The following is a 20,453-nucleotide window of genomic DNA, read 5'->3' as shown; positions in this document are numbered from 1 at the left end:
TCAGAAGAAAGCAGGGAAAGTCAGGAATGTTGCAATGCAAACAATATATATCCAAATATACATTCTAACCCCAACCCCATATAAGGTTGTTTTTAAGCATGTTTTGCTTTCTTTTTTTCTTTCTTTTTTCTTTTTTTTAGACAGAATCTTGCTCTGTCACCCAGGCTGGAGTGCAGTGGTGCAGTCTCAGCTCACTGTAACCTCTGCCTCCTGGGTTCAAGCTATTTTTGTATCTTGGCCTCCAGAGTAGCTGGGATTACAGGCGTGTGCCACCATGCTCGGCTAATTTTTGTATTTTTAGTAAAGATGGGGTTTCATCATGTTGGCCAGGCTGGTCTCAAACTCCTGACCTCAAGTGATCTGCCCACCTTGGCCTACCAAAGTGTCAGGATTATAGGCATGAGCCACCGCACCTGGCCCACGTTGTGCTTTCTTGAAGTCAGACTATATTATATATCTAAACCCCAACCCCATATAAGATTGTTTGTAAGCACACTGTGTTTTCTTGAAATCAGACTATAGAGCCAGGATAAATTAATTGTCCATAATGCCATACATGGCCCTATTCACAGCCATATAATTCACATAGAATTATATGTGGGAAAACAGATCGAGAAGATTAAAGTATGATACTCTTTTGATATTTGGTACTCAGTGATCTCTCTGAGCTTCTGAAGTGGAGCATACTCAGGAAGCTGACTCCTTCTAGTTTTATTGGATTCTCAGAATGTTTAAAGTATCCACCTCACACCCCTCGCAGAAATTCTCCCTTTGCAGCCAGGATTATGACTTTATAGAGGGAAAAAGATACGGCAGCTACTAGTGGCTAGTGTACAGGCCCCAGAAGATGGCAGAAGTTGCTCTAATGCTTGTTAAGGACACTGTAAGGTCAAAGAAGCAATGCCAACAATCCCACCATTGTCACACCCCTGCTGCAGCCCCCTGTAGGACACCACAGAAAGTCTACACAGTAACACGGGGACAAGAGGCCACATACTCCATGCTGGGGCATAAGGTGGGCACGACAATTTTTCACTCCTTGGTCTGAGTAAGCGAGCCTTGAGGTATCAAATCATTATGTTTGAGTGTTTAAAGGCCACGCCATCTATCCTCCCACTCAGGGCAGGAATTCTTGCTCCCACCTTTCCTTTCCTGAAGGTAAAATAGGAAGCACAAGGACGCATACTCGAGTCCCCAAAGAATGGCAGGATGCCCTCAGTGGAGGCAGACTGTATTTAAATGCAATTCACCTCTTTGGGGTCTAGGAAAAGCCACCCGTAGGTTCATTTGCTGGGAAACACGGTCTGCGTGGCTGAGGCAGTGGACAGCAGGGTTGTGGCCTTGCCAAGAGCTGACTTTCTCCGGAGGTCTGTCTGCTGTCCGGAGTGGCAGCCGCTTCGGTGGGCAAATAGGACGGTCATCTCTGGGCCCAGGGACGCTGCTTCAGGCTGGGACGCCTTGAGGGTGGCCGGCTGTTCAGGCTTTCCGGAGGTGGGATGGGAGGTGTAATGTTTGGTGGGAGGAGGGCTGTAATTCTGAAATCTCACGGTTTTGACTTGCTGCAAGAGAAAGGAGAGGAAATGGACACAGGTGAGGTGGGAGATGTCTATCTCCCTGTGCTTGTCCCCACTTGAAATGCCTCATTTATGCATTCATTCTGCAAATATCTGTGCCTACCAGGAGTGTCAAGTGCTACGATGGAGGAAGTACAAGATGCTGAGCATGCAGAGGAGCATCTAACAGTGGAGAAGCCAGGGAAGTCTTCCCAGAGGCTTTCAATTGAGAACCACAAAAGGATTAGGACTTATCTGGGAGAAATAGGGTAGGCCACCACCTATGAAAACAGCCTGAGGCCAGAGGGTATGATCCCTTCTGGAAGATAAAAGAAATTTACCTTGCCTCTCTCCTCTCTACGTACGATTAAGGCCAATCTCAAGGCTTTCCTTTCCTTTGAGGCCTCTCTCCTGAAGAATCCATTTAGAGATTTCCATAATGGCCTTATAAATCCTTAGAGCACAGTTTGCACACTGGACACCTGCTGGCTGAATTTAGCCGGCAGAATGTTTGAGGGTTTGATCGACTTGCCAACACACAAAAATTGAGAGATTGCATATAAAAATCAGAATTTCATATGTCTCGTAAAAAAAAAAAATCAGAGCTCTGGCACACTGGCCTATGCCTCACTCTGACAACAGCTGACTGGACCTGAGAAGCAGTGCCCCCTTTACATGAGATGCGAGGTCTCTAGTTTATGCCAATTCCCCCTCTTCCTCTTTGCTTTCACCTCTCCTGGCCTGTTATATAACTGCCGGGTACCTATAGGTACAGTATTTGCTTTAGCCAGTCTCTGTCTTAGGGCCTAATGCAGCGTTCTGTGGTACTGCTCGGGAATGATGTCTTCCTTCCATGTAATTCAATCCTTGTGTCCCCCACTAAGATCTGAGTTTCTTCATACTTTCTGACCCTCGTCATATCTAGCTAAGATCTGGGCATTTATGAAATGCTTGCAGTTGTATCTAAAAGTTTGGAATAATAGGCAACTGGGGCCTAGAAAACTCTGAATTATTTCTGTAATTCGGAATAAGAACTCCCAACCTTTATATCTGTCGATGCTTTTTCCAATGCCTTTCCCTATGAGCTTATAGCTTAGCAGTAAGAGTATGAGTTTTGTAACAGATCTGGATTCTACTTCACACTTATGTGTCAGCTGTGTGGTCTTGGGTAATGTTCTTTAACTTCCTGAGCTGCCATTTCCTGATTTTAAAATGAGGATGAAACTAACGCCTATTTGAGAGGGTTGTTGTCAGGATTAAAGAGACGGGACACATGAAGTACTCAGCACCGTGTCTGCCAGCTTGTTAGTATTCGGTAACTGGTTAACCAATATCACATCCTCTTTCCGTGGTGAGGGGAATGGACGGTGATGGTGGAATGATGCTGATGGCGGTGGTGATGGAGGTGGTGATGGCGATGATGTGATGATGATGGTGATGTTCCATAAATTAAAAGACAGCAATAAGCATCACTTAACTTTCTTACTGCCTTCTCTTGCCACCATCCCTCCTGCTTCACGGATATTATTGAGAACATAAGCCTTTTACAAAAACTCTTATGTCTTCTAGTGGGAAATGTCCTGAACTAGGAGTTAACAGATCTGACCTCTGCCACGGAGGTCACAATAAGGTAGTTGCAGTCATTATCATTCAGTGTCACCTCGATGTCACTTACATTATCCTGTGTCTCAGTTGCCTCTTTTATACAATGCATAATTATGTGTCAAACCCTATGTAAGCACTTTACATATCTCATTTAATCTCCACTCCAATACTATGTGGCCATTACTCTTTCTACCTCCATTTTACAGATTATGCAAAGTAAGTGTCTCAGAAGGGTGAAGTATTTTGACCAAAGTCACCCAGCTAGCAAGCAGCAGAGCTGGAATTCAAAACAAGATTCGTCTAATGCCAAAGTCATGCTTTTTTTTCCAGCCACTTTTGGGCCTCAAAAGATGTACAAAATATTCAGGAAACAGAAAGGTGAATCAGTAACACATGTAGGGAGGGCGTGGGTGACGTGGGGATGTTGGCCATGGCTCGGTGGGGAGTTGGAGGAGAGGAGTGTTGTGCGTGAGGATTCTTTCAAGGTTGCAATTTTGGTTCCTTGTTCACCAACACTAAAATCTCAGAGCTGAGACACTATGCGTAGTAGGCGATTGAAAGAGTCGGGCCCCCAATGTCACTCTGATCCTACCTTTTCGATGCCATTTCTTGAGTTTTCTGGTTTCACCAGGATGGATGGTGGGGCAGATGCAGGTGGTTTTGGCAGAGGCTCACTCTTGATGGGGATTTCCTTGTCTTCCATGATGAGGGAGCTGGCTGCCGAGTGGATCCGGGCCTCGCTGCCCCTGCTGATGCACGTGAGGGCGGGCTCCCCCGTGAGGGCAGACTTGGACCCCATGTCCACCACCATGGTCGAGGGGGAGGAGGGGACCCCCTGTGGCTGGTAGAATTGGAACTGCTGAGGCCGAACAACCATGGTGGGGCTGCGTCTGAGGGAGCCTACCACGAGAGTGGGGATCCCGGACTGGATGGGTCTCTGCAGGGATCCATCTGGGGAATTATAGGACAGAAAAATCAGCAGCAGGGGCGGCTGGCAGTAGGTTGGGTGGGGCTAGGTAAGCAGTGCATCCTGATATCCCAGAATAGACAAGTGCTTTCCTCATCTGACTGCACTCGCTTTCTCTCGGGGTCTTTCAAAGGTGACTTTATTCTTTTTTTAGTGCTGTTTGCTGATGCTGGCAGCAAATAGCTCTCTGGCTGAATGGTGTGTGTGTGTGTGTGTGTGTGTGTGTATGTGTGTGTGTCTGTGTAGGGGAGCTGTCAGAAGGTATATTGCTTCCATTTGCCTTGTGACACACACACACACACACACACACACACACACCCCCCATGTGAAGCAGACACAGAGGCAGGCAGACCAAATAGGAAACAAATGACAGAATCAGAGACAGGAGATAGAAGAAATTGAGAAACACAAAGGAGAGGCAACCAAGAAGAATGAGAAAGAGGAAAAGGAGAAAGAGGAGGAGAGAGGAAAACTCTGCCCAGCGACTTGCCGTGAAAATCCTAACAGAAGCTTTAGGCATATGAGGGGTGGGGGTTGCTTTTTGTCGGGGGCTGCAGGGAGAAAGGGTGAGTGGAAATAACTGTGATTGTTAGGCAAGCACAACAGCAGATAGAGGCAAATTTGGAAAGGTTATTCCACAGTTAGTGCTGTGAGGATGGGCTTTGCAATGTCTCACGACAGAGCATCTGGAATCGGACCTCCTCCTGGAGAGCCTGGGATGAGTTAAGTCATGTCACCTCTCTGTACCTTCGTTCTCTCATTTGTAAGCTGGAGATAATAACAGTACATCATTGGGCTGCTGTGAGAACTGCATTCTATCACGTGTGCAAAGTGTTAGGATAATGCCTGGAACATGAAAAATGCCGTATGTTTGTTAGCTCTTATTATTTTTGGGTAAAGGATTGCATATCCTAAAAATGCAAGGTCCAAGAGCTTGGTTTTGTCCCTTCCTGAGCTCATTCTTCTTCTTCTCTCTCTTTCTCTCTTTTTTTTTTTTTTTTTTTTAAATTGAGATGGTTCTATCTCAGGAAAAGGTCATTTCTTCCCCTCAAATTCTCTGGAAGGCAGGAGATCCCCGTCCCTTGGACATATGTCCTGAAGGTGACCTGGGGAATCGGGAGTTCATTGCATTCTGTGGGGAGGTGGAGGAGACACCCCTGAGAAACACAATGGGCCATTTCTCCATAAGGGTTCCACAGCATTTAGAGAGCTGTAGGTTTTGTCCCAGCCAGAGTTGTTAGTCCTTTGTGACACTCCACGGACTTGAGTTTGAATCAAAGTCATTTGTGTCCAACACAGAGGGTCTGAGCCAAGGCCATGTTGGCATTGCGACTTCTTATCAAGCCAGTGGTGTACATGAAAAGCAGGACACTCGCTAAACACAGTCGGTGTCCTCAGCTGCTGCAAGCAAGCCAGTTACCATTTACACAAGTGTGACCTTTCCATTTAGACATTTATTTCTCCACTGACGCCCTGTGAGGTTCACGTGGTCAGTTCTCCTGCCATTTCTCTTTGCTCTGGAGAGACTGAGAGCTTGCCAGCCTCACCTTGGGAAAAGAGAGAAAGAGAAAGCCTCTGGGACCTGGGAAGTCAAAGCAGCACCAGGCAGACATGTCCTCAGGCTCTTGTAAATGTGTGAAAAATTGGCTTTATGCCTTATCTATTTATCTTGTCAATTCCTAATTTCCAAGAGATTTAATGCTTTCTTATGACATGTGCATACAATGCAAGCAGTCAAGGCTCCATGCCAATCAAGATTTTGCAAAGGTGGAGAGGGAGTATGTTAAGGAAAGTGTGAACAATTGCTTTCAGGATGCAACTCTGCATACCTAAGTGGTCTAGACTGAGTGTGAACATTTCTTCTTTTTTTAAATCAAATATATATAGATACTAACAGCCCAGACTGTAGTGCAGTAGGAGATTGTAGCTCACTCCAGTCTCAACCTCCCTGGCTCAAGCCATCCTTCCGCCTTAGCCCCAAAAGTAGCTGAGACCACAGGCATGTGCCACCATACTTGGCTTGTTCTTTTAATATTTTTAGAGATGAGGTCTCACTATATTGCCCAGGCTGGTCTTGAACTCCTGAGCTCAAGTGATTTTCCCACCTCAGCCTCCTGAAGTGCTAGGATTGCAGGTGCGAGCCACACACATTCAGCCGTGTATGAACATTTCAGCCTTAAGTGAATTTGTGCTCTGGATGGACCAAAGATGATCTTGATTGTAGTAGCAATGATAGTAATAAAAAATATAAAAAACAAAAGTTTCCTGACAGATTACTATGTGCCAGGCACTGTGCTATCAGCCATGTATGGGTTGTTTTATTAAGTTAACCCTGATGAATTTTTATTTCCCATTTACAGAAGAGTGAACTGAAGGCGGAAGAAGTTAGTCATTTTCCCAAGGCTGTTGTGGTGGGATTACTTATTGTGTGTGTGTGTTGTGGGGAGAGGTGGAGGGAGGTACAGGAAGGTGATGGAGGGAGGCATGGTTGAGTGGAATGAAGTGCCCAGAATTGCCGGACTGGTGGTCAAACAGGCTGTCAGATGAAGGCACTGGACAGTGAAGCTAAGATATGTGCTTTCTTTTTAAGGGGAGATCTTTGCTTAAAAAGGGGCATATTGTCCCACACGTTACTCTTCTGCCTTGACCAATCATACTGCGTTTTCATGTTAATTCATCTGTTAAGATCACAAGAGAGATTGCAGAGCTTAGTTTAATTCAGGGAACACAGAACAAATCATATTTACTGGGCTTGGCTTGTCTTCTTCTACAGAAGTATAAGAAAATAAAGTCTTGATGTTTTGTAGAAGAAGTGGGTTTCAAACACTTTTTACAACGCCTGAAAAGGAAATCTTATGGAGAAGTTCACTATGTGAAGAGACAAAAGCATGGTTCTTGAGAATCGGTATGTATTGCCATGTGTGCAACGTGGATGTTATGATGGTAAAAATAAAGCAAGGTGCAGAATAATGCAGTGAATATTATTAACAGGTATGTGTGTTTCCTATCTATCTAAGGAAGAGAACTTGGGACTCAGGGTTAAGGATATGAGAGAGATTTGCTTTTGTCCAGTTTGTGTACTGTAAACCTTTTTTAAAAAGTTCTATGCATTCATTACTTAAATAACATAGTGGGAATCAGGGGCTCTGATCACTGCCTCCTTAATCCTCATTTCCCACTCCCATACCCTGCCCACCCACCCCATCCTTCTGTTTCTGTTGTGACACCCTCTGAGGCATTCCCTGCGGTACAGTTTGAGAAGCACTGACCCAGCAAATGCTTTCATCACTCTAAATAAGAGCCAGTGTCCACGTTGGCCATGTTCTAATTATGTGTTGGCACTCAGGGCTGCCATCACCCCAGTCATTCAACAAGCATGTATGAAGTAACCTAGGGCCATGACCTTGAGTTAGTATGACTTCATTCAATAAAACTCATCATTTGGGAATTGTACAATACCCTTTGCAGGGGCTTAGTTTAAAGCCAAGATCCTGTTTTTGCAAAAAGCATCCTGTGTACCCCGGGGTCAGATCCCCCCATCACTTAGCTCTAGGCACGTACCTCTCTGCCACCACTTACTCTTTCTCATGCTGCTCCGCCCTTTCCGAAGAGACCCTTGTCCTAAAGTCCCAGGGCCGGCTGTGCTCTTCACGGGGTTGACTATGGCAGTGGGCACAAAGACGGATTTGAATGGACGGCTTTGCCGGGGATCACCTTCTGAAATGCTGCCTTGGGAGGACACAGAGGAGGTGGATAACGTCCATGTAGCGTAAAGACCAGGGCTCCGGGAGTCTGGAAAACTAGAGGTCTTTCTGGTTTTGGACATTTTTTTTTTAAGAGAAGAAATAGAGAAAGAAAATGTTCAGTCAAGAGTCCTATTTAAAAACCTATCAGCTCCCAACCACATACCAAATGTGGCTACTTCTCAGCTTCTTCCCACCCATACACACCCGTTTTGTCAACTACAGGCTTAACTAAAGTTGGCCCCACCTCCCTACACCCAGATAACTGTGAGGGTGTGCTGAGGGAAGGAAGGGGGCTCATATCAAGGCCTTGGTGGAGTTAGAAGACTTGAATTTCATCCTTTTTCACTCCAGTTCTGATCATTCCTCACCCCACATCCCTTTAGCCCTTAAACTCAGAACATAAGATCCTGTACGTGTTTATTTCGTTTTACGGTGGCAATTTCTCGTGGAGTCATTGACTTTCACAAATTCCAAAGTCTTTGAAGGCAGAGATTTCATATGACTTATATCTCTGTGTTCTGCATATACTGTGGATCAATAAACATTTGTTATATGGCTGCCATGCTGCTTTCAGCACTGACACATCATTTTGGCTAACACATATAGAGGGCTTACTGTATGCCAGGTATTGGCCAAGTGCTTTGCCCATATTTTCTCATGGGTTCTTTACAATAGTCTTTTAAGGTAGGTACTCTTAGTGCCACTATTTTATCAATAAAAAACACAAAGACTTACAGTTGGTTGCCCAAGCAACTACTTGAACCCAGGTCTAGGCTGGCTCTCTGTTCTTACCAGTGAGCTACACCACCTCCTGGCTAGTTGGAACATTCATCATAAAGGCAGGAAAAGTCCTTTATTCTGCCTGAAATTAATGAACTAAAGCAGCTGGTAGGCCCTGCATATGCCTCCGTAAGACTTTAATTCTTCAGCCTTGGGCTATGATTTTCAAGAATTGCATTAAAGTTTTATGAAACAACAACCCCTTATCCACTGTTTCCAGCCTGCAGCTCCCTGAACTCCATGGGGAGTGACTGTCATTTTACATGCCTTTCTTGCCCTTTAACCAACCCATTCCCAACATCACAGTTCCTACTGAGCAGTCCATTAATCACCTTGTCACCCTGTTGATTAAGTAACCTCTGCTAATTTCCTGGGAATAACCAACTCAACTCAGACCCCAGCACAGAGATGCCAAGTGGTTTCCTTCTTACCAATGCCTCCAAGTTCTCCTTTAGGTCATTTACCCTCATTTCTCCTCTCTCTCTTTGTCTCTACTTCTTTTGATCGACAAAGTAATATATAGTTTAACAACAAGCCAGTATTGTGTAATGATAAGTAAGGCATTGTTTGTGGTCAGTGCTGCCCAAGAAGTATATTCAACCAAATGCTCTAGGAACTGATGCTCGCAGCAAGGGGACTTCTACCCATAGCTGTCTACCCAACCTGTCTGGTCCCCGTGGGGGTGTAGTCAGTGAAAACGAGTAGGGCCATTCATTAGAGACAGGTCAGGCTATATTCTGGGGACAAGGCCTGGGCAGTGGAGAGAAATCCCCAGCATTGGCTTCCATGGCAGAGTGCAGCTGATCTGCCTATTTTGAACAGAGGCCTCAAGGTGTTGGATGCTGCAAAGTGGATTGGAAATAGGAAAGACAAGTTCCAAAATTTTCCCAGTGGTAGCAGCAGCAGCAGCAGCAGCAGCAGCAAGGGCAGAATACAGCTAATTAGGCCCACACCAGCCTTATTCCATCAGTCCCTTTTATGAATGACTGTTTATAGACCAAGGTGTGACCTCATTTTTCTGAGCTCAACACTGAGCTGGATTCCAGGAACTCCTAAATCCCAAGTCCCCCATCCAACACTGAGTGCCTCTATGTCTTTTGGCAGAAAGCTCAGCACTTATCTAGCACTTTCTTCCAATGTCAAAACACTTTGCTATCATTTTTAATCCTCGTGACACCCCCAGACCTGCAGACATTATGATCTTTGTTTTCCAGATGGAGGGACTGAAAGACATTCTGGGCTTAGGTGGGAAGAGTGGATGTTGCCTCTGATTTGCTCCACTGTGCACGTCCCTACATCCTTTTCTCTAACTGGGATGTTAGCCCTTAAGAGCTGGCCCAATATTCAAAAAGGGCATCACAAACAGCAGCTGTGCTGTGTTCACCACTGGCAGCAGCCTCCCAGTGAGGAGAACAGTTGGACCTTGACAATTTTTGTATAGCTCTGTGTAGAGTTAAAGGCAAATGAGTGGTGGCCCATTTGTCACTTTTCTCCACCCATAAGGCACCAGGTAGGCACATATGTTTGCGAAAGTTGCAAGAAAGAGGAAGACCCTGGCTAATTGGGCAGACGGGAATTTATTAGGAGGACAGGAAGAAGAGTAGAGGACTTGGAAACAAGATCCAAGAAGGCTACAGGGAGCTCAGCAGCAGGAAGAGTCCAATCATGTGCTGTGTCTGGTGCTCTCACTATGAATGGTCTTCAACTTTACCCACATCTTTTCCTCCCTTGTTCAAGTTTCCAAGTCCCAAGAGGGAGTGTCATATTGGCTGAGCCTGACCCTTAGCTGTGGTGATGAGTTGGGGAGGAGGAGGATTGCATTTCTTCAGCCTCTGAAAACAAAGGAAACCTCTGCCTCCCACCAAGACTACACACAATAGGGGAGACCCAAAGGGATGTTGCTGCTATTAAAGAGGGATTTAGATGCTGGACAGATGAAAACTTGACAAATGTTCTGTATAACCTGAGGATCTGGGAAGAGGCAACATGGTGGCGGAGATTTAGCTGTGGTCAATAACAGCTGGACAGGTTGGTGTCATCATCTAGCACAGAGGGCTGGACCACAGAATAGCACAACAGACTTTTCCTCTCCTGGTAGCTGAAAGGCTCACTTGCTGACTCTTAAATTGAAATCCTAGCATTCTGGTCAATTATAATCTCTAGTTTATCCCCAAATTCTGGCTGGCTCAGTTCATTAGGGGATGATGTTAATAAGAACATAGGCTCAAATGCTCACATGTTTGGGCCCTGGCTATTTTATAAAAGGCTGCAGTATATACCAAGGGGGCTGGATGGCAGTTAAAAGCCATCACTACAAACAGAAGACAAAGGCTAGGGGCAAAAGGACCCAAACACAGAGAATCAAAGAGCAGAAAGGGGCCTTGCACATGTAGCCCAATCCACTCAGTTCTTACACAAAACTTGCTAGTAGTAGCAGAAACTCAGCTGACAAAGGACAGTATTATTCATCCCTGAGACATGGGAAGAAGTAAACTTCCCACCAAGGAAAGGGTGGTTAAGAACAAGGGTTACCTGCCCGCAGATAGACAGACTGGGTATATATCATTGATGTCAGAGATTAGTGGAGATGGGAGCTTCTTTTTTTTTGCGCATCAGAGGGATCATCAAGGAAACAGTATAAACACATTGAAAGCATTGATCCTCTGCCACCTAAGAACTCTCAGGAGCATATCCTCTATATGCACTTGTTCTTCTTCAGGATGTTGGTTCCCCATAAACAAAACCATGCCTCAGTGTTAGCAGCACCTCAATATTTGCATATGTTCAGATTTCCTTGAACTGGGAGTGAGGGGAGAACTCAATGGCAACCTATTGTGCTGAAACTCCATCCATTGCCTGACACGTAGGCATCTCACAAGGGGTGAGTAGAGATGCTTATGACTTGCCCAAGAACACAATAGACCGACCTCGGCCAAAGAGAGAAATGAAAACTGGAGCTTTGAAATACACTGGGATGAAATTCTATACACATTCTACTTAGGATGACCACATGGCTCGATTTTCCCAGGAGAGTCTCAGTTGATACCTGCCCAAAAGTGTCCTAATTTGGATGATTAAGCATATGGTCACTCTTATTCTATTGAATCTTTGATGGTGTAACCAGTATTTGGGACTAAGGCCTGATGGATAAGCAAACGCCCTAGTCGTAGGGATGGGCCCTGGGGAATTCATGTTAAAGCCATGGAAAAAACCTTTCATAAATTAGGGTAGGCATCCTCCTTGCTCCTCACTGTCAGTTCTAGGGCATTTCCCACCCTCCTCAATACTTCCCAACTTTGACTCATATTATCAGGCTCGACTGCCCACCACTCCACCGTCCTGCAGTCAGCATTTACTCTCCAGGTTTCTCCTCTCACTCCTTGAAGATTTCAGCTTCTGGCTTGTTGTCACTCTCTGGATACAACTCATCCCACCATGATGATCTCATCTCGTTTCAGGGCTTTAAATAGCATCTCAAGGCTGGAGTTCTCTCTTAAATGCTAAACTCATACATTCAGCTGCTTACCAACATCTTTACTTGGATTATTAAGAGGCATCTCAGGCTTAGTCTGCTCTGAACTAAGCTTTTACTTCCCTCTATACCCCCAAACACGCTCCTTTTATGGAGCAGTCGCTATCTCATTTAAAGGCAACTCCATCTTCCAGTCACTCAGGGAAAACAACGTGGTCTCACCTTGGATCCTCTATTCTTTCACACCTGACATTTTATCTGTTAGAAAACCCTGTTGTCTAAGGTATACTCAGAATCTAACCACTTCTCCCTACCTCAACAGCTAACACCTTGGTTCAATTCACTATCACCTCTCCCCAGGATTATGGTATCTTCTTAGCTAGTTTTTCTGCTTCCACCTTTTCCTTTGTATAGTTTATTCTCAACCCAGCAAATAGAGGGATTCTGGTTAAATGCAACTAAGATTATGTCACTCTTCTGCTCAAAACCCAGCAACAGGCTTAAAGCCAAACCCCTCATTATGACCTAGGAAATTCTTTATGACCTGGCTACCCCATTACCAGTCTCACCTCCTTTCTAATCTCCCCCTTGCTTGCTCTAATCCAATCCTGTTGGCTTCATGTAACCTGTGTCCTCCCGGTTCAAGCAATTCTCTTGCCCCAGCCTCCCCAGTAGCTGGGATTACAGGCATTCACCATCACATCTGGCTAATTTTTGTATTTTTAGTAGAGATGAGGTTTTGCCATGTTGGCCAGGCTGGTCTGAAACTCCTGACCTCAGGTGATCCACCCACCTCCGCCTCTCAAAGTGTTAGGATTAACGGCGTGAGCCACTGCGCCCAGCCTACTACAGGACCTTTGTTTGTACTTGCTGTTTCTTTAGCCTGGACATTTGCCTCAGAGATCCACATGGTTTGGTTCCTGCCTTCCTTCTTACTTCTCAGCAAAGCCATCCCTGACCAACCTATGTAAAATTGTAACCACCCCCAAAAATCCTATCATCCTTTCCTAATTTTTTTGTTAGCCAGTATAATTAACACATCATATAGATTACTTAAACATCTTGGCTTTAAAAATATTCGTCTCTCCCACTACAATGTAAGCTCCTGTAAGCAGGAATTTTGTATATTTTGTTTACTGGTATTTCTCCAGTGCCTGGAAAAGTTCCTGCCATGTAGTTGGCACTCAATATTTGCCAAATAAATGAATTAAAGCATCAATTGTAGACCTCAGTTTGCCCTTAGGTATTTTACAACTTTGTAACCAATTTCAAGAACTTTCCTTTGAAAGGAATAGCTATGATCTTTCATCCCACTTTCTGCCACATGAAGAAATCTTTTTATACAACCTTAGATCTATGAGGACTCAGGCCAACTTTGCCTGCACTCTTTCTAAAAAGAGTCCACCATCTCACCAGCTAGCCTGGTTGGAAAAATCTATGCATTAGAAAATGCTGCCTTTTATTGAACCAAGATGTTCTTGAACATCTTAGTTTACTGAACAAGACCAGTTGCATACACTGGTCCACTCCACTGCCCCCTCTCAGAACAAATTTACTGCCCTATTTACACAGTATCTTACGATCCCTCTGCCCCTTGTCTTCTACAGGTTAAATAATCCCAGTTTCTTTATCGGTTTCTCCCATGATGTAGTTTGCTGTCTCCTCACCATTATTGCTGCCCTCCTCTGGATGCAGCGCCTCACCTAAATGAAGGTCCCCAAAAGTGGGCATATGACTAGGTCTGACCCCCCCAGAGTACAATGGGGCCCTTTCCCTGTGATTGTGACCCTCTGGTATGTCATAAAGACAGTACTTGATGTGTGGTGGTAGCCTCACTGCCTTGAGACAGGGTTTGCTTGGGCTGATATGGGGTGGAGGCAGGAGGAGTCATGGATAGTATTGGGGTCTGGGTGCATTTGTGGCAGTGGTATGAGGTGGCAAGACAAAGAGGGGGTCAACGACATGAATAGTATGCCACACAATGTAAAAGATCGGGAAAAGCTGTGAGGGAGGAGGCCCTGCAGCGTGACTAGCATTTCATCTTGGGTGTGGAGGAAGAGGTCGGGGTCTGAGTTCATGGAAACTCTGATTAGGGGTCACTCTAGCAGCCTGAGAAGTTTCCCAAGGTGCTCTACGGAAGTCATCTGACCACATTTCCCCATCACGCCACTAGATGGAGCATTGGGATAGAGGATGTGAAGTGGGGTTCTTGGGATTTGTGCAGAAGAAAACCTGACATCCAGTTCTTGAGCAAGTTGCTTAACTCTGCACACCATTTTCATCTGGAACATAATATCTACCTTACAGGATTCTTGGGCACAGCCAGTGAGCTAAGAGATACAAAAGTGCTTGTAAACTGTGAAGGGCTACAAAAAAGATAACTAGTTTTGCTATTTTGTTTAAAAGAGATAGGCGGGGTTAGAGAGCAAAAAGCACTTTCTTGGCCTGTTTGTTGAAAGAGCATTGGGTCCTCCACCAGTTCAACCCACCGATGGCCCCTGGCCTAGGGTGGCCTGAGCTCCCAAAGTCTGAGATTGGAGGTGACGCACCTGAAAATGGGGATGACGTAATTGTTTGGGAAGATGCCGACTCGCCCGGTGACCAAGGAGACGCCCCTGAGCCAGCCGTCCTGGCACTTCCCCAGGACCCTGACACCTTCTCCCTTTTGCAGGTCCAGCTCATCGGGTCCATGGGCTGAGTAGGAGTGCAGGGCTACAAACCTGGGAAGACACAGAGAACTGATGAGGAAGGAAGATGTGCCTGATGGGGGGCATGGAGCGGGGGAATGGTGGAGGAAGACTGCCTGGTGGTTAGCAATAAGAAACTGTCGCCCAGGCTGGAGTGCAGTGGCTCTCGCCTGTAATCCCAGCACTTTGGGAGGCCGAGGCAGGTGGATCACCTGAGGTCATGAGTTCGAGACCAGCCTGGCTAACATGGCGAAATACCATCTCTACTAAAAATACAAACAATTAGCTGGGCATGGTGGCATGTGCCTGTGGTCCCAGCTACTTGGGAGGGTGAGGTAGGAGAATCGCTTGAACCCAGGAGGTGGCGGCTGCAGTGAGCCGAGATCGAGCCACTGCACTCCAGCCTGGGCGACAGAGTGAGACTCTGTCTCAAAAAACAAAACAAACAAACACCGCCCCCCCAAACAAAAACAAAAACAACAAAGAACCTTCTTAACACAGAAACCTGGACATGTAAGGCAGATAAACATGGAACACCTTTGTTGAAATAGTGGTGGAGGAGGCCAGGTCCCTGCCTTCATCTCCCCATCGTCCTCCATACAGTGCACAGCAGCAAATCACTAATTTAGGCCAGTCTCAGTACTTTAACCATGGGGAAACAGCCTCCAACAAGGAAAGGAGTTTGCGACAGGAATTCATGTCAGAGACGAGCCTCAAACCTAGAAGGTGCTGCTCTACCTAGGATGCTTTTGTACTAGTGCTTGCTGGGTCCCCAAGGAAATGGTGGCAGCCAGCAAGGCTCAGGGGAACAAGGGGTCGGCATAGAAGCCTCTCTGATCCAGAAAGCAGGGACGTGTTTGACTCCCGGGAGTGGCCTGAGGAGCCAACTTAATGTAGGTGGGGAAGTAGATGTTGGGAAGTGGGAGGCAGGAGGTAAGTTTTGGGTTTGGCACCCAGGGGAATCCTGGCTGCGTGGCGGGACTGTGAAACTGGCCTGTGTCATGGCAGAAAGTCCTCAACTTAGAGCAGAGACTTTGCTCCCTGAAGTCCATACAGGAATCAGGCAGGTAATATCCAGGTATGAGTCAGAGGGGTGAAGGCAATCAGGACGGCTGAGGCTGTGGAGGTGAGAATAGCTACCTGATCCAAGGCGTTCAGGGAATAATCCATTGGTTTGCCAGATTCAGGGGTCACCAGTATATGGCCCCCAGGCATCTCAGACATCAGGAAGCCCTTCCAGACTCCAAGGACTATGAGACACTGGAGCATTTTATCAAAGGGAATGGGGGAGTGTTCTCTACAAGGTTTTTTTTTTTTTGTTTTTTCTTTCTAAAATGCTATATTTAGTTTTTGCTGATTACTAAAACAACATCTATTTATGACCCAACATTTTGAATCTAAAGCAAGACAATAGAAATTGCTCAATACCAATCTCCCAGTGATGTTGTGGTATATAATCTTCCAGTCTCTTTCTACTTTTGTAAAATAATGAGCTAAGAGTGATGTGGTTTGCTAATTTGTGTTGTCCTTTTTTTTTTTTTTTTTTTTTTTTTTTTACTCTAATTTTTTTTTCTTTTTTTTTTTTTTTTTTTTTTTTTTGAGACAGGGTCTCACTGTGTGGCCCAGGCTGGAGTGCAGTGGGATGATCGTAGCTCACTGAAGCCTCAAACTCCTGGGCTCCAGTCATCCTCCTGCCTCAGCCTTCTAAGTAGCGAGGAAAACATGTGCACAACCATTTCTGGCTAATTTTTAAATGTCTTTGTAGAGATGGGGTCTCACTATGTTGCTCAGGCAGGTCTGGAACTCCTGGGTTCAAACAATCCTCCTGCCTCAGCCTACTGAAGTGCTGGGATTACAGGTGTGAACCACTGCGCCTGGCCCTAATTTCTGTTTTTCACCATTATTTCACTTGGAATTGGTAAAGGAAGGTGACCTATTGTCTCTCTGGATGGGACGGTTTGGGAATGGTGATGCTAGATCACCACTGTACATGGTAAAGATGACCCTTTTGTGCCAGACTGGGGTGAAGGGATGAGCCTTTTACTCACATGTTTGCTGAGAGGTGTTGCTGGGAGCCAGGCAGACCGACCATGGCTGTGCAGTGTCCCGGAGAGACAGGTGCGGGGTGATAAGTGCTGACCTGCACGGACAGAAAAGACAGCCAAGCAGGACCAGTGAATGCCACAACCCAGGCCCACAGCAAACAGAGCAGCTACACAGAAAGACCTGACACAGCTGAAAACCAACAGCCATGCCCGGTGCCACCCATTGTGCGTCCTCTCTATGGTTTGTGGCTGTGGGCACAGGGAGGTGGGGAGGAGCTGGTTTATGGCCTGCTGGGGTGGCATGCCAGGACCGCATTCCAAAAGACTGCTCAGATAGGGTGGAAGATGAAGAACCGTCCAATTTACAGTCCACAGGGCACTAGCAGGCTCCTCCTCCTGTCCCTCTTCCTACCCCACCCATCTCCCTCTATGAAAACCTGCTCTTGGAAAATGAAACAGTGGAGAATATTGATTCAGAACTGAGCGCTTGCAAGGCAGTTTGAAATGCTTTATAAGTATCAGCTAAGTTAATCCTTATTAAAGGAACTGTTGTAATCCCCATATTTGGATGAGAAACTGAGACAAAGACAGAAAGAAAGGTTACACAATTAGTATGAAACAAAGAAAATCTAAAATCAGGCAGTCCAAGTTCTGAGTCCATACTCATTATCGACTATTGCTAGAATTACACACACACACACATACACACACACACACACACACACGCCTATCCAACGAGTTATAGAAGTTGAATTTGAATCCCTTTCACTTTTCCAGGATAAAAGAGGAAACAATAATGATAAAACAATAAAAGCTCCTGGAAGGCTGGGCTCAGTAGCTCATGTTTATAAACCTAGCACTTTGGGAGGCTGAGATGGGAGGATTGCTTGAACCCAGGAGTTCTAGACCAGCCTGGGAAACATAGTGAGACCCCATCTCTTTAAAAAAAATTAGCTAGTTGTGATGGCAGGTGCCTGTCATTCCAGCTACTCAGGAGGCTGAGATGGGAGGTTCGCTGGAGCCTGGGAGGTGAAAGCTACAGTGAGCCATGATTGTGCCACTGCACTCCAACCTGGGTGAAAGAGTGAGACGCTCTCTCAAAAAAAAAAAAAAAAAAAAAAGTTCCTGGAAACTGCCTACTATCCCAGGGCTTTGGCAAACATATTGCCTTGCTTACTTTCTTCTGAGCACATATCACAGATTATGAGTGTTTCCTTGCTAGACTGTAATTCCATGAGGGCAGGGACGATGTCAGTCTGGTTCATCATTGTATTTCTGCATGCTCAATATGTAATTGTAGCTTAAAGAACAAAGGGATGAGTAAAGGAATGAATGAAAAGGTCTTCCTACCTAGTACACCAAGGATAATGAAACCTTCTCCATGCCATCCAGAGTAAATACATTCAGTCTCTTCAGTCATCTATGATGGCTACACTGTGTGTGCCTTTTTAGGACTATGCTGTTGTGGGTATAACTATTGTTTGTGTATTTGTGTTTATGCAGGTGTGAGTGCATTATTAAATACATATGTCCCTTTGTTTTGAGCAAATGTGTATGTTTGCTCAAAGCCCGTGTCAATTCAGTATACATGTGTGATGGCATTGGGCCATTGCAAATCTGGTTTTGTTCACACATGTGGTCTATGGATTGATGTGTGTATGCTGCATGTGCTGCGTGAGATTGCAGACACAATTGCCTAATGGATTGTAAATATCTGTATGAGATTCTGTGTGTATGCACGTGAACTCTAGAGGTGTGTACAGGTATGCCCACCATGTAATTTTATACATGTGTCTGTATCAATGATTGTGTAAATGTATATGTGGTCGTCATGTATGTATTTGTGATAGTCCAAAGATCAAGTTATAGGATCAAAAAACCACTTTAGTCAAATAATAAGTGTTGGTGAGGAGGTATAAAAATGGAAACCCTCATACATTGCTGGTTGGAATGTAAAATGGTACAGTCTCTTTGCAGAACAGTCTGGCAATTCCTGATATGATTAAACACAGGATTACCATATGACCCAGTAAATCCATTCCTAGAATATGCCCAAAAGAAATGAAAACATGTGTCCACACAAAAACTTATAGGCAAATGTTTCAGCAGCATTATTCATAATAACCCAAAGAGGGAAACAACTCAAATGTCTACTCATTGATGAGTGGATAAAGAAAATATGGTATAGCCATACAATGAAATATTATTCAGCCATAAAGAAGAATGAAGTATCGATACATAAGAGAACATGAATGAACCTTGAAAACATTATGCTAAGTGAAAGAAGCCAGACACAAAAGACCACATATTATTTGATTCCATGTATATGAAATGTCCAGAATAAGTCAATCTACAGAGATAGAAAATAGATGATCATTTCCAAGGGTTGGGATGATGGGGAATATGAGGTGATAGCTAAAGGGCACAAGGTTTCTTTTTGAAATGATAGAATATCCTAAAATTGTAATGGTAATGGCTATACATCTGTGAATATACTAAAAACCACTGAGTTGTACACCTGAAATGGGTGAATTGTATGGTAGGTGAATTATATCTCAATAATAAAGAATTAAGAAGAACGAAACCATTCCACAATCACCCTCCTGAGGTACTCTTAGTACTACATAAAATGTTCTGAGTTTGTAATCAGATATTGTCACACTGGTTCCTTCAAACAGACATGACAAGGAGCTGGCTTTGGGCTATGCTGCTCCTTGCCTATGACTGGGGAAGGTAAGCCCCTACAGGGCTTATGTTTGTGGAAAGTGTTGAAGCACTGATTAAACGGGATGGACTTCACTTAACACTCTTGGATTTCCAATATTATGTTTGAGTAAAGGAACTGCTATCCACAAACACCAGTAATCCTTTAGGGAGGGGGAAGATGCCAGAATGCAAAGCCATCTTCCATTACACTAGGGTCTGTCTTTTTACTTCTCTGGGCCTTTATCTGGGGAGGGCATGTTTCCCCCATTTGGAATAGTGAGCCTGGCTAGGAGAGTAATCTGTGGGCTTGTGATGGAGTTATTTCTAATAGGGAATGGGAAAGGATGTTAGTTTCTCAAGTTTTAAAGTGTCCTGGAGGAGAAGAGAAAGGATGACATGAGAAGGAGGAGGAAGGAGATAATGAAGAAGGGGGTGAGGGGGAAATAGTGGAAAACCCTGAGAATAGAATAGGGTAAAACTAGAACAGAGATACTGTGGGAGAACGGTAGCTCCAGAGGGACAGAGCGAGGAAGGAAGGAGAAAAGAGGGAGGTAAAAACAGTTTGAACAGGCCATGTTGGAAAACAGATTGGCCATTTTTTATAAAGTTAATTATACACTTTCCATACCACTCAGCAATTGTACTCACAAATATTTACTTAAGAGCAATGAAAACATATGTCCATACAAGGACCTGTACATGAATGTTCAGAACAACTTCATTCATTTTAATGAAAAACTAGAAACACCCCAAATGCCCATCAACTGATGAATCACCTGGCAAATTGTGGTATAACCACAGCGGTGTACTCCTTAGTGATGCATGAAACAGCAGGATGAATCTTAACATCGCCCTAAGTGAAAGATGCAGGATGCTGAAGACTATATACTAT

The 20,453-nt window shown here is 44.9% G+C and overlaps 1 protein-coding gene across 2 annotated transcripts in view; it reads right to left on the bottom strand.

The window, feature by feature from the left end:
- SH3RF2 (SH3 domain containing ring finger 2) overlaps window positions 1–20,453 on the bottom strand; it is a 143,897-nt gene that overhangs the window by 15,308 nt on the left and 108,136 nt on the right. Inside the window, exons 6-10 of one of the 2 annotated variants that reach the window (XM_012001529.1) lie at window positions 16,859–16,950; window positions 14,673–14,843; window positions 7,687–7,937; window positions 3,751–4,109; window positions 1,251–1,559 (exon numbers count right to left, since the gene is read on the bottom strand). In XM_012001529.1, the coding sequence (XP_011856919.1) occupies window positions 1,284–1,559; window positions 3,751–4,109; window positions 7,687–7,937; window positions 14,673–14,843; window positions 16,859–16,950 (1,149 nt within the window). In that variant the 3' untranslated portion in view covers window positions 1,251–1,283. Of the gene's footprint in view, window positions 1–674; window positions 1,560–3,750; window positions 4,110–7,686; window positions 7,938–14,672; window positions 14,844–16,858; window positions 16,951–20,453 lie in introns of those variants that run through there. The other variant, XM_012001530.1, reaches the window with a different exon arrangement.

The sequence above is a fragment of the Mandrillus leucophaeus genome, unplaced genomic scaffold, assembly GCF_000951045.1.
Source record: "Mandrillus leucophaeus isolate KB7577 unplaced genomic scaffold, Mleu.le_1.0 Scaffold663, whole genome shotgun sequence".
Classification (NCBI taxonomy): Eukaryota; Metazoa; Chordata; class Mammalia; order Primates; family Cercopithecidae; genus Mandrillus; species Mandrillus leucophaeus.
The sequence above is the reverse complement of the archived record's forward strand: the minus strand, read 5'-3'. Positions and strand labels throughout refer to the sequence as shown.